The sequence below is a fragment of the Poromitra crassiceps genome, assembly GCF_964638095.1.
Source record: "Poromitra crassiceps genome assembly, chromosome: 1".
Taxonomy (NCBI): Eukaryota; Metazoa; Chordata; class Actinopteri; order Beryciformes; family Melamphaidae; genus Poromitra; species Poromitra crassiceps.
The window spans coordinates 33,608,824-33,623,805 of NC_139623.1; the positions used below are offsets into that span (position 1 = coordinate 33,608,824).

The following is a 14,982-nucleotide window of genomic DNA, read 5'->3' on the forward strand; positions in this document are numbered from 1 at the left end:
CTCTTCATTTAAATCTTTTGAGTAAGAAGCCGTAAAGAGACGAATTACATTTGCTGAACCATAATGAATTGGTTAATGTGGGGTTGTTGGGCTTGCTTTGAGTAGGATGCTTCCATTTTATATATGAATTGAGACATCGTTTAGAAGTGGGCAACTGCGGCTGTGCGTCTCTTCACCATGGTTGGCTTTTAAATGGCCTGCCGCAGAATGAGATGAAAAAGGTGTTCTATTATCCTCTGATGGGAACCAATGATCTTAATGCAGCGGTCTGGTTCCAGCCAGAGCCTGGGTGAAGGTTCTGCCTGTATTCACATGGACACATCTAGGAATGTTAATGGACAGTTTGAGAGCCCTCACTGCACCGTCGGCTCTCATGTAGATAGTCTCCAGTCCGTCCTCTTGTCTACCTGCTCGCTCAGGCTCAACCAAAAGCCCCCACGCTCACAATGATCCTTCTATAATAACACTACATGCTAATTGGACTGTTCCCCCCCATGTCCCCTCTCTCAGATCTCTGTAATGATGGCGGGACACTCAGTCTGTTAGTCCAGGTTCTACTTAAGCCAAGTCTCGCACTGACTTTAGCTGCTAGCTAGTCTCTCAAGCCAGTCTATCTCTTCAATGATCTTCGAATGCTCCAGAGACAGTCTGTACTTCCGCCCATTACAATTTGGACAGAGGAAGTCGTCTTCTTACAAAGAAAGAAAAATGCTTCTGTCCGGAAGAAAGTTCGATGGTATTCACGAAAATGCATTCCCCTCGGAAACCGAATCAAAAACATCCAACCAATTTCCATTTCTGCTCAGCAGAAATACTGTAGCTAGCTACAGTATGATTTGACTAGTTTGTTTTCCAGTCTGAGTTATTAAGCGACTGCACAGGGAACACGGAAGTGGGGAAATTAGTTGATACTCGCCTTATTTTTGGACCAACTTTGAGAGCTGCTGAAGTACCGACGGGTAGGAGGGGGGGCATTTGTCAATTGCGGGAGCTAACACAACTGACTTGAGAGACTAGCTGTGCAGCCTAGCAGGCAGTTCAACTCCCTTATTTCAATGATGCAAGCATGAACTTTCATTGTACCCAGTTAACATGGTCTTTTACTGAGGTGAGCGCTAGATCTAAAGCAATTTTCATAAAAAAAAGCTTAGACAACATTGAGAGCTTCATTATAGAACTGTAGTTGTTATGATTACATAATTCCAGTTGACAATAAATGTTCAATGGACTGTATTCATAGAGTGCTTTTCTAGTCTTATCGAGGAGCTAACCAGCTCGTTGGGAGCAGTTAGGAGTTGTCTTGCTCAAGGACACTTGGACACACTACCAGGAGGAGCCAGCCTCGAACCGGGAATCTTCCGGTTCCCAGACGACAGCTCTACCTCCTGAGCTACTGCTGACCCTATCAAAAAAATCCCGAGAATAACATGGAAAGAGTTAGTGTAATGTTTTTGTAGTGCATACTGCATTTCAATGTGCTTGTTTTGTTTCCCTATAGGTGCCGTTCCCAGCTCTTCAGGGGGAAGGGGTGGAGTATCTCGGCCATGCGGATGAAGCCATCATCGCCATTTCTAACTACAGGCTCCACATTAAGTTCAAGGACTCTGTCATCAATGTAAGTACTGTACACATCAAAGACAGTAAACATATGTGAGTCTGGAAGAAGCACAACAGTAGAGGCTCAGTTTGGTCAGTGTGATCACAACAGCTGCTGTGCCACGCCACTAGAGAAACCAATAGCATGCTGAGGAGGCCATGCTGTGGACTTTTCCCTTTCCCCCATATCCATTTTATACATCGCATTCTGCCACTAACAAGGCAAATCAACCTAGTAGTATTTGACATGAGGTGCAGTAGCTATAAACTCCTGCTAGTCATAGCCCAGCTTGGCGGGCTACTGGATCCCCTCTAAGTTGGCATGAAGCTGTTTGTACCTGGCTCGTAGCACAGCAGTGGCGGGGCTTCTGATCTCCAGGCAGGAGACCTTTAACGTGACATCCTGGTTGTGCGGGCCCGAGCCCCGCTGGCACTTCTTGCACGGCAGCCCTCTCCTACTGACGTCAGGCCTCGCTCAAACACAAACAGGCTAATTGTTTGCATTCACTGGCAGAGAAATTCCTTCTTCTTCCCAAACCCCAGTCATCTTTTCCAGAAAGACACAGCTAAAAAAAGCAAGCACAAATCTGTTTTCAGACTGTATATCGACACCCGAATGTGCAGGCCACTTTACCTTGGCTCTTCTTACCAGAGGAGTGTCAGATCAGGGCACTGAGTTCAAGTGTCAGCAGCTAACCGCTCATTTCAGAGTGATATTTTGCAGTGCAGAGTCCTGCCTTGACCCCGGCCGCACAGATGAACTCTGTGAACGGCAGCAAGCCACAACCCCTCTCCCATACCCCCCCCCCCCCCCCTCCGCCCCATTCATGCAGCACACCCCCCTACTTCTAAGCTGTTTTCTTGCCCTTTGCCCCCGACCATGTTTGTCTTTCTCTCCGCGATTTCCATTTGGCTTTGGTCATGTGCGACAAGTAGCACACCGTGTGATGCACTCCGCCTCAGCTATCTTTCATCTTTCAACCTCTTTGATGTTCTCCTTCCTTTTAACTCTTCATTTCCTTTTGTGTTTGAATTTTGGTTTAATAGTTTTTTCCATTTCCTCCTGTCTTGTGTCTCCCTCCCCCCCTCCCCCTCTCTGTGTGCTCCATGGTGTCACTGTGTTTTAGACCTACCCAGGTGTGGACAATGAGATATCTGTGAGTACCATAACGCCACCCTCTGCCACAGTCTAGACAGGTTTCATCATTCAGCTGTTCTTTACACTGCTCCAGGAATAAGGTGCACCATGGACAACTATCCTAATTTACCTTTAGTTGAATCTCTGCTTGTATCTCTGCATTTTATTATTAACTTCCTTTAAAGCCACCTTGGTGTACAATTGTAGGCGCAGCTAGTCAACTGTAGAAACTGTAATATAAACTACTACTCTATTGTGTCTGGGTAGTGTAGAGGTAAAAGCACTCACCTACCACCGTGGAGACCCGGGTTCAATTCCCAGCAGCGGTACTTCTGGCTTGGTCAGACATTACTACAGACACAATTGGCCATGTCTGCGGGTGGGGTATCAGCCCCGGTCACTGTACTAGCGCCTCCTCTGGTCGGTCGGGGCACCTGCCCGGGGGGGGAGGCACGGCACTGGGCTGGGGGCGAATAGCGTGATCCTCTCATGCTCTACGTCCTGCCGGTGAAATTTGTCGCTGTCAGCTGAAAAGAAGCGACTTGTGACTGCACATGTATCGGAGGAAGCATGTGCTAGTCTACAACTCTCCCCAGATCGGCAGAGGGGGTGGAGCAACGACCGGGACAGCAGGGGGAATTGGCAAAGTACAATTATGGAGAAAATGGGTGGTATACACATACAGTGCCACTATGTGCACTTTATAGTGCCAAAGTCATTCTCTGTTCTGACATGAAATGGTTGTTGTTTAGTGAGTGAGTCATATACAAGGTGCACTTTGTGCTCTTGCTGAAGAGCTAGGCCAAAGATCAAAGCTTGGTGGATGGTTTTGTAACTGTTTAGAGTGCCGTCATACACCACAGCACCACAATATCACCTAAAAGCTTCCACTTGTGTACAAAGCAGAGCATAACAAGCAGAATAACCAATCTAGTGGACCTAGTAGCCAGGGTTGTAGCTGTTGGTTGTTGTGCCTTCTCATACTTAACAGAAAACTAATGATAGAAAGGGTTAACATAGTCCAGCAGGCCTCTTTCTCCTCCACAGTGCCGTGTGTAGGCCAGGGGGTGGTATGGTTATTAAAGCTCTTTACAGACTTCTTCTGAGAGGCATGTCAGCCTGATCACGTGTGCTCTCTGTCTCCCCCTACAGGTGCCTCTCAGGCTGATAGAGAGTGTGGAGAGCAGAGATATGTTCCAGCTGCACATCATCTGCAAGGACTCTAAAGTTGTCAGGTAAGGAGGAGAGCACCTCACTTGCCCACTAAAGACGTCATATTTTCATATTATGTTCTTAACTGCTTCCCAAAAAATTTGACCACATTACACCAATTTTCAGGTGTCTTTTAGAATTCATTTTAAATTACTTTCAATCACTTTTAAAGCTCTGTCTGGTTTGGCATCCACCTATATCTCCGAGCTCCTCTCCCTTTACGACCAAACTAATTACTACAGTATTATGTATGTACAGCATTTTGTAACTCTGTTTATGAAAAGTGCTATATAAATACGATTATTATTATATTGCTGGAGACAATATCATGGAGGCAGGACTAATCACGGCAATGCTCGCTAAATGTTGCCTGCTAGTGTTTACTAAGAGTTGAATGGTGTTGTGCCCCAGATATTATTCTGATGCTCAGGCTTTACCAGGATAACAGAGATATCATCAGACATCAGCAATGATTTTATTTCTGCAAAGCTAGGACGTCTTAGTGTAATCTTTGCTACCTTTGAGCCTATGATTTTTTTTCTTGGTATATTAAGCAGGAAAACAAACTATATCCAACTTTGTCTTTTGTTTTTTCTTTTTTCCATTGGTTTCAGAGGTAAGATCGGTTTGTCCATATAAATAATTGATATGGGTTGAAAAGCAGAAACTAATTATGTAATGCTTTGTATACTTGCAATGTATACGGTAGTTTAGATTAGATACGCCTAGATATCTGCGCAGGCAGCAATGGAATTAATTTGGTAATTTCAACTGAATATGTTCAGATGAAAGCATTATAACTTTTGCACTATACCTAATATAAACATGCGGTTTGTATAATTGTTTTGTTTTTTATTTGATTTGATGTTTTTCAAATGAACTCCTACGTTTGTTTGTTGGACTTCTTCGTTAGAAATGGTCTTAATGAATTGTTGAGAATGTAAATCTACTGTAGGAGGCCTTTCTAAGTGTAAGCTAGTAATCACATTAGTTGAGTTGTAGTAAGATGGTGATCTCATTTAATTTTCCATTGTTATATTTTAATTTGCCATGCTTGCAGCTGGCAAGCATATAACCAGCACAAACCTAGCTTTCACATGTTTAAAAAACAGCAACAATAACAACACAGTTTAAAGCAACAAAGAACAAAACCCACTTGCAATGAATAAAGCGGGGTGAAATCGCCATCTGCTCGCAGACATCTGAAGCGTTCCTAACTCATGGAATTAAAAAGCTTTAGAGTTCCAGGTTCCCAGCAGCACATGTGCCAGGTGATGCTTTAGAGTCCCAGGTTCCCAGCAGCACATGTGCCAGCCAGGGGAAGCTTTAGAGTCCCAGGTTCCCAGCAGCACATGTGCCAGGGCAAGCTTTAGAGTCCCAGGTTCCCAGCAGCACATGTGCCAGGGGAAGCTTTAGAGTCCCAGGTTCCCAGCAGCACATGTGCCAGGGGAAGCTTTAGAGTCCCAGGTTCCCAGCAGCACATGTGCCAGGGGAAGCTTTAGAGTCCCAGGTTCCCAGCAGCACATGTGCCAGGGGAAGCTTTAGAGTCCCAGGTTCCCAGCAGCACATGTGCCAGGGGAAGCTTTAGAGTCCCAGGTTCCCAGCAGCACATGTGCCAGGGGAAGCTTTAGAATCCCAGGTTCCCAGCAGCACATGTGCCAGGGGAAGCTTTAGAGTCCCAGGTTCCCAGCAGCACATGTGCCAGGTACCCCCTCCCCCGCTGGTCAGCTTTCGCAATGTTCACACTCATCAAACGTTTACCCCTGTTTGAAGGCGGGGGAAACACTCGACATCTGAATCCGTTAGTGTTTGAACACATGAAGACAGTTTGTTGTTGGCTCCCACTCATCTTCCTAATCGGTACACTTTGGGCTCTCCACAGATGCCACTTTGCAACGTTCAAGCAGTGCCAGGAGTGGGTGAAGCGTCTGAACCGGGCCATAGCTCACCCGTCACGACTGGAGGACCTGTTCGCCCTCGCCTACCACGCCTGGTGTCTGGGAGGCAATGTGGACGACGAGGACCAGCACGTTCACCTCTGTCGCCCAGGTCCGCACACACACCACGCCCAAGACATACGCAGAGCAGCGAGGACAATTAAGACTTCTGAGATAGCTTATTATTCTTTGCATTCTCGCCACATTCATGCTTCTTCTCCGTGCTCGTGCAGGTGATCATGTGCGCCAGAGGATGGAAATGGAGGTCAAGAGAATGGGCTTTGACACTCAGAACGCCTGGAGAGTGTCGGACATAAACTGCAACTTCAAGTATGTCACAGGCCCATCCTCTTTACCATAAATGGCAAGACACGCTCTCTGTAGACAGCTGCAGCACTGCAAAGTGCAAAGTGTCAGAAGGTTTTCTTAGTAAGTGAAGGGTGGGTGAGTGAGTGAGTGAGTGACAGTAAGTGAAGGGTGAGTGAGTGAGTGATGCCATTTCAAAGAGCAGTATGACGGCTCTGAGAGAGAGAGCAGGGCTGCAATCATGATGCAGGACTAGAAACAATGTCACCCCAATGTGGCCAGACTGAACAGACTGTCTGAAGGACAGCTTGTGTGCAAACTTGCACATCTCTGTACTGTCTTGTACTGTGTTGTGGGGTACAAATGTCTGTACAGGACTGGAATAAAAACCCTGGTATGGTAGTCAAATATGTGTCAGACATCTGTGGGGAAGCAGACATTTGAATTTGTGCTGATCATGGTTACATTTTGGGACATAGTGGTGGTGAGGTTAGGCTTCAGGGAATGCGAAAAATTTGAATGCCCTCCAAAATACCGGCGTGTGTGTGTATACGCATACGCGTGTCCGTGCGTGTGTATGTGTACGCGTGTGTGCTTCTCCCCTGTCTGACCTCTCAGGCCAGCAACCCTCTTACTATGCCCATTCCTTAACTCACACACAGAAATAAATACATTGTAGCACTTACCCAAGCACAAATAATGTGCTGTCTCAGGTGTGTGTGTATGTACAGTATGTGTATGTATGTGTATGTACAGTATGTGTATGTATGTAGTATGTGTATGTATGTGTATGTACAGTATGTGTATGTATGTGTATGTACGTACAGTATGTGTATGTACAGTATGTGTATGTACAGTATGTGTATGTACAGTATGTGTATGTACAGTATGTGTCTATGTATGTGTATGTACAGTATGTGTATGTACAGTATGTGTATGTACAGTATGTGTATGTACAGTATGTGTATGTACAGTATGTGTATGTACAGTATGTGTCTATGTATGTGTATGTACAGTATGTGTATGTACAGTATGTGTATGTATGTGTATGTACAGTATGAGTATGTACAGTATGTGTATGTATGTGTATGTACAGTATGAGTATGTACAGTATGTGTATGTACAGTATGTGTATGTATGTGTATGTATGTGTATGTACAGTATGTGTATGTATGTGTATGTACAGTATGAATGTGTATGTACAGTATGTGTATGTACAGTATGTGTATGTATGTGTATGTACAGTATGTGTATGTACAGTATGTGTATGTACAGTATGTGTATGTATGTGTATGTACAGTATGTATGTGTATGTACAGTATGTGTATGTACAGTATGTGTATGTATGTGTATGTACAGTATGTGTATGTACAGTATGTGTATGTATGTATGTATGTACAGTATGTGTATGTATGTGTATGTACAGTATGTGTATGTATGTGTATGTACAGTACAGTATGTGTATGTATGTATGTACAGTATGTGTATGTATGTGTATGTACAGTATGTGTATGTATGTGTATGTACAGTATGTGTATGTATGTGTATGTACAGTACAGTGTGTGTATGTACAGTATGTGTATGTACAGTATGTGTATGTAGTATGTGTATGTATGTGTATGTACAGTACAGTATGTGTATGTACAGTATGTGTATGTACAGTATGTGTGTATGTGTATGTACAGTATGTGTATGTACAGTATGTGTATGTACAGTATGTGTATGTATGTGTATGTATGTATGTATGTATGTACAGTATGTGTATGTATGTATGTACAGTATGTGTATGTATGTGTATGTACAGTACAGTATGTGTATGTACAGTATGTGTATGTACAGTATGTGTGTATGTGTATGTACAGTATGTGTATGTACAGTATGTGTATGTACAGTATGTGTATGTATGTGTATGTATGTATGTATGTATGTACAGTATGTGTATGTATGTGTATGTACAGTATGTGTATGTATGTGTATGTACAGTACAGTATGTGTATGTACAGTATGTGTATGTATGTATGTACAGTATGTGTATGTATGTGTATGTACAGTATGTGTATGTATGTGTATGTACAGTATGTGTATGTATGTATGTACAGTATGTGTATGTATGTGTATGTACAGTATGTGTATGTATGTGTATGTACAGTATGTGTATGTATGTGTATGTACAGTATGTATGTGTATGTATGTATGTACAGTATGTGTATGTATGTGTATGTACAGTATGTATGTGTATGTATGTATGTACAGTATGTGTATGTATGTGTATGTACAGTATGTGTATGTGTATCAGGCCCTTGTGTGTCTCCGGAAAAAGGGCAGTCTGCCCTGAACACCTAAGAGAGCGGGTCCTGCAGAGGGAGAGAGATACACAGGACAACTGGCTAATTAAACCAGCCACAGCCTGCTGAGGACCATGACTCAGCACAGTAGTTCACTCTCTCTCCCTCTCTCACCCTCCCGCCCCCCCTCTCTCTCTCCCTCCCCCCTCTCTCTCCCTCTATCTCTCTCCCCCTCCCCTATCTCTCCCCCTCTCTCTCCCTCTATCTCTTTCTCCCCTCTCTCTCTCCCTCCCTCCCTCTTGAGACAGTCAGCAGGTGAATAGAGAAAGGAGAGAGTACGTGTGTAGGAGAGGAGACGAGAGACAGATGGAGTGAGGCAATAGCGCCCAAAGCAGAGAAGATATGGGGATGGTCGCTGAGGGTTATACACGTTAACAGAACAAATTGAGGATACGATAGACAGTGACCCTGAAAAGCAGGACATTTGGGGTACGTCTCCGTACGCCTGTTACAGAGCTCCATTTTATCTGGTTCTCAGCACAGCATAAAAGACCCTCTTTCTTACACGCTTAGCTGAAGTTGGCCTTAACTAGCTGGATAGTCAGCAATATATTTATTTGTATTTATTTTGAAATGCCTCCTGGTCTTCCTCTCTCCAGGCTTTGCTCCAGCTACCCCCAGAAGCTGCTGGTCCCAGTATGGATCACTGACAAGGAGCTGGAGAGTGTGGCTTCCTTCAGGTCCTGGAAGAGGATCCCGGTGGTGGTCTACAGGTGGGTTTAGAGACATATGACCATCTGTCTCTTCAAATTGTTTTCCTTGTTTATTATCTAGTGTGGATTAATAACTCTAAATGTTAGGAATCATCTTTCTTGTTGATCCCTCACCTTGGATCCCAGGCACCAGAGGAACGGGGTGGTGATTGCCCGTTGCAGCCAGCCTGAGATCAGCTGGTGGGGCTGGAGGAACACGGAGGATGAGTACCTGGTGACCTCCATCGCCAAGGCCTGTCAGATGGACCCCGGGGCCAGGGTTACCTGTGGAGCACCAGCCTGCCGACCCCGCGGGGATGGCCCTGACTCCTCAGATAGTGATTTTGGTAAAGCAATAGTTTGATTTATATCTGATTCTGCAAACTTTATTACCTCTCATGAATGCTTCCAAGCTTAGTCGAGTATTTGTGGAAATATCCTAACATTTGCTTTTTTTGTCTGTCCTTGTGACTCAAAAAGAAAAAACTTCTAGTATTTATGGATTTGCTTTAGTAGCTCTAACTTATTATTTTCCCTACCTCCAAACTGAACCCAGTTAGGTCCATGAGAACTAGCAACAAATAAAGAATCTAAACAAAATAAAAGTGGCTAGGAATACACAATTTTCAATTATGGAAAACTCACCTTTGGCAATTTTATGTATGATGATGATGCCTGAATACATTGTGGTTTGATTTGATTTGATTTGATTTTATTTGACGGTTACAAATTGAAATACAATATACTGAACAAAGTACAGACACGGATCTCAAATAATAACATCAAGGATAAAGCACAATAAAGTCAAGACTTATTTCCATTGTGGTCCTTGGTCTAAAACAGGTGGATATAAAAAACAACAAATATAAACATGAAATAATTAACATAAGCATTCAATACTGTAGGTTTATTCAATGAGAGATAAAAAACATACATATCAAAATACACAAAAGAAGCTGTACATCATAGCCTAGACATGGACTTGATCAAGAAGCCACAATTTTACCTTCTTCTTGAAAACACCTTGACTGCTTGTACACTTTAAGTGGAGGGGCAACATGTTCCAATTTTTGGCCCAGATAAATTTAAAAGAGCACTTACCTAGGTTTGTTTTAAAGCCAGGTAGACGCAAGTCAGCAGTACTGGCTCTAGTGTTGTGGGAGTGTGTATCTCCACTCCTCTGAAAGTGGTTGATCAGCGACTAGATTGTCATCAATTTAGAGCAGATTAATTAGGCTTAAATCACAACTGCGCTTTTATTTTCTGCATTGTTTACATGTTCCTATTTAGGAAGTGAGTGTTTCTTTCTCTTTACGCCTTTGTTTGCAAATTACATGATTGCAGATTGGAGAACAAAAGCTTGCCACACAACTATGCCCCAACTGTGTTTTGACATTTCTGAGGCACAAAGTCTACACACAATATAGACCAGGGGTGGGCAACTGACGGCCCCCGACCTCACTCAGTGCGGCCCCTGGGTCACTTTCTTTTCATTTTTTTTTTATTCGGATGCTTTTGATTAGGTTAGATCACCCAAATCTGTTTTCATTTTACTGTACATCCCAGAACATGACACTAATGGCATTAGCATTGTCCATCCACATAATGTTTAATGTTAGCATTTGAGCTAACGCTATTGTAACAAAATATATCCAGGATGCACATTGCACATGCAACATTACTAATCTGATTAATATGACATATGACATTTGGGTGATGTACCCCATCACATTGCTGTAGTGGGCTGTTTTAAAGCTAGAGCAAAGTTTCTGGTGTGATCTGAAGGGAAGAATTACTCAATTTGAATATGAAAAATATAAATGTTGGTATAATAAACGTTGATTACCATTCCTTTTCATGCCGCCTATAGTCCCTTGTACCCTGGCAGAATTTCTAGTCCATAAACTAACTAATAACTTGGCCAATAAGTATGTAACATACAAAATGAAACAAACAGTAATGTCTTCATTTGATGTAGAATGCAGAGGACATGTAAATGGTTCGTTAAACTCGCATTCAAGGAATATTGTATGGTACGGTATGGTATGGTGTTTATTCTTAATCCCAGAGGGGAAACATGGTTTGCCACCAGAGCGAGTACAGATACACAAACAAGAAACAGTAACATACAGCACAATAACAATAACACAGTAGAAAGAGAGAGAGCCTGTATTTACCGCAGTGCTCCTAAAGTTAACGTAGGTGGCACGTGCCTCAGAGAGCCTGGTTGTCCCGGAACCCACTCGCTTAGCGCCAGAACGCACTAAATTTGGGGGCGGAAGACGATAGAATTGGCGAACACCAACTCCAGTGTCCAGAACTGTCAAATCAAATCATTGACAGAGACGCTATGGCCCGCCTCCCAACCCCTCTTTCTTTTTTTTTGTATGACAGGCAGTATTTTCAGTGTATCAGAGATAGAGAACGTTATAAATATAGCCACGTTATAAACAAGTAACGCTGGTGGTCCGTATGGAAACAGTGTTACTCGAAGGTTAAAAGTTGTATCAATTTGATCATTCAGTGGCGTTTTACTGCCATGTAACATAACTAACTAGCCGCTAACATTAGCCACAGTAGCTGATTACCCACGATGCCTTGCCCTGTTAAAGGGCTAGTACTAAAAACGGGTCCATTGGAGTAAATGGAGATGTTGCAACTCTCCTATTATGGCTCTGGCGTGAACTACAGTAATGATCACATGAAAAAAACATGTTTTACATGAGTGGGAAAGGGGGGAGTACACCGTGACGTCAGGATGTACCACATTTTGAGCATTTTGGAGGGCAAAAAAAGCAGGTTTGAACCCATAGAGTGCACTTTGCTGCCTGAAAATGATGCAGTTTGTACAAAAACAACAAGGTTTGGTCTCAAATGTGGAGATTCTGACCAGAATCCTTCACACACCACACCAAAAGCCATATATATTGGTTAAAAGCTGAAAAAAATGTTTTGGGGGTTAGTTACACTTTAAACATGGCTAGGCAAAGATCAAAAATATACTATACATATAAATTTAACATTTGAGCTTGCAAGGAGCCTTCATCACGATACCTACATTGATACATGACTTTCCTGTGTCCTGGGAAACATGCAGTCCATTCCCCTTGGCATTTTTTGAGCTGTCAGCTTGACAATCACATTTTGCTGCAATGAAAACGATTGAAGTGAGATGAACAGACTGGAAACTTTCTTATTAGATCAAACAGATGTTGACTAAGTTTTTTCCTTTGGTGACATAATTTGCAGTTGGGAAAAAAGGTAATAAATTGGTATATATCGCAATATTTTTACAATTGCAATAATATTGTATTGTGAGTTAAGTATTATGATAATATCGTATGGTGGGGACCCAAGTGCATGCCGCAGAGTCAAGTAGTGGTATCTTAAATGCGACACTGTCACTGGGCACACATCAACATGCTGTAAAGTGGAGTGGGCACTGGGCAGTAGCTCTGCTCCAGTCTTGGAGTAATTACTTGTCTTTCTTCACGGTGGCAAGAGTGAGGCCTCTGCCTTGTGATCGTTCCCAGTTGTAATACTGTGGCCGTGTCATCAGGACAAGATATTGATTTTCCGTAGGGGGACAAATAGAGTCAGTACTGTTACATCATGTCCCCCTTTCACACTTCCTCTTCCCCACATCCTTTTTAACTCTGCCCACGCGTTACCGTCAGTTCACCTCTCTCCATCCTCCCGTCTGTGTCTCCCAGACTCGTCGCTGACCGGAGGCTCTGGCTCCGATGACAACACTGTGCCACAGAAGCTGCTGATCCTGGACGCTCGCTCCTACACCGCTGCAGTGGCCAACCGGGCCAAGGGCGGAGGCTGCGAATGTGAGGGTCAGTGTCTCCCAACACATCCGCAACAAACTGTTATCTCTGCCAGTCTCTACCAAGCCTATTTATTATTAGGTTTAACAAACTGTTATCTCTGTCAGTCTCTACCAAGCCTATTTATTATTAGGTTTAACAAACTGTTATCTCTGTCAGTCTCTACCAAGCCTATTTATTATTAGGTTTAACAAACTGTTATCTCTGCCAGTCTCTACCAAGCCTATTTATTATTAGGTTTAACAAACTGTTATCTCTGCCAGTCTCTACCAAGCCTATGTATTATTAGGTTTAACAAACTGTTATCTCTGTCAGTCTCTACCAAGCCTATTTATTATTAGGTTTAACAAACTGTTATCTCTGTCAGTCTCTACAAAGCCTATTTATTATTAGGTTTAACAAACTGTCATCTCTGTCAGTCTCTACCAAGCCTATTTATTATTAGGTTTAACAAACTGTTATCTCTGTCAGTCTCTACCAAGCCTATTTATTATTAGGTTTAACAAACTGTTATCTCTGCCAGTCTCTACCAAGCCTATTTATTATTGGGTTTAACAAACTGTTATCTCTGTCAGTCTCTACCAAGCCTATTTATTATTAGGTTTAACAAACTGTTATCTCTGCCAGTCTCTACCAAGCCTATTTATTATTAGGTTTAACAAACTGTTATCTCTGTCAGTCTCTACCAAGCCTATTTATTATTAGGTTTAACAAACTGTTATCTCTGCCAGTCTCTACCAAGCCTATTTATTATTAGGTTTAACAAACTGTTATCTCTGTCAGTCTCTACCAAGCCTATTTATTATTAGGTTTAACAAACTGTTATCTCTGTCAGTCTCTACCAAGCCTATTTATTATTAGGTTTAACAAACTGTTATCTCTGTCAGTCTCTACCGAGCCTATTTATTATTAGGTTTAACAAACTGTTATCTCTGTCAGTCTCTACCAAGCCTATTTATTATTAGGTTTAACAAACTGTTATCACTGTCAGTCTCTACCAAGCCTATTTATTATTAGGTTTAACAAACTGTTATCTCTGTCAGTCTCTACCAAGCCTATTTATTATTAGGTTTAACAAACTGTTATCTCTGTCAGTCTCTACCAAGCCTATTTATTATTAGGTTTAACAAACTGTTATCTCTGTCAGTCTCTACCAAGCCTATTTATTATTAGGTTTAACAAACTGTCATCTCTGCCAGTCTCTACCAAGCCTATTTATTATTGGGTTTAACAAACTGTTATCTCTGTCAGTCTCTACCAAGCCTATTTATTATTGGGTTTAACAAACTGTTATCTCTGTCAGTCTCTACCAAGCCTATTTATTATTAGGTTTAACAAACTGTTATCTCTGCCAGTCTCTACCAAGCCTATTTATTATTAGGTTTAACAAACTGTTATCTCTGTCAGTCTCTACCAAGCCTATTTATTATTGGGTTTAACAAACTGTTATCTCTGTCAGTCTCTACCAAGCCTATTTATTATTAGGTTTAACAAACTGTTATCTCTGTCAGTCTCTACCAAGCCTATTTATTATTAGGTTTAACAAACTGGTATCTCTGCCAGTCTCTACCAAGCCTATTTATTATTAGGTTTAACAAACTGTCATCTCTGTCAGTCTCTACCAAGCCTATTTATTATTAGGTTTAACAAACTGTGATCTCTGTCAGTCTCTACCAAGCCTATTTATTATTAGATTTAACAAACTGTTATCTCTGTCAGTCTCTACCAAGCCTATTTATTATTAGGTTTAACAAACTGTTATCTCTGCCAGTCTCTACCAAGCCTATTTATTATTAGGTTTAACAAACTGTTATCTCTGTCAGTCTCTACCAAGCCTATTTATTATTAGGTTTAACAAACTGTTATCTCTGTCAGTCTCTACCAAGCCTATTTATTATTAGGTTTAACAAACTGTTATCTCTG

General features: G+C 42.2%; 1 protein-coding gene across 2 annotated transcripts in view; it reads left to right on the top strand.

Annotated features, from left to right (window-relative positions):
• mtmr4 (myotubularin related protein 4) overlaps positions 1-14,982 on the top strand; it is a 90,547-nt gene that overhangs the window by 58,796 nt on the left and 16,769 nt on the right. Inside the window, exons 3-10 of one of the 2 annotated variants that reach the window (XM_083633227.1) lie at positions 1,499-1,615; positions 2,724-2,753; positions 3,887-3,969; positions 5,829-5,995; positions 6,117-6,213; positions 9,134-9,247; positions 9,374-9,573; positions 12,940-13,068. In XM_083633227.1, the coding sequence (XP_083489353.1) occupies positions 1,499-1,615; positions 2,724-2,753; positions 3,887-3,969; positions 5,829-5,995; positions 6,117-6,213; positions 9,134-9,247; positions 9,374-9,573; positions 12,940-13,068 (937 nt within the window). The remainder of the gene's footprint in view (positions 1-1,498; positions 1,616-2,723; positions 2,754-3,886; positions 3,970-5,828; positions 5,996-6,116; positions 6,214-9,133; positions 9,248-9,373; positions 9,574-12,939; positions 13,069-14,982) is intronic. The other variant, XM_083633228.1, reaches the window with a different exon arrangement.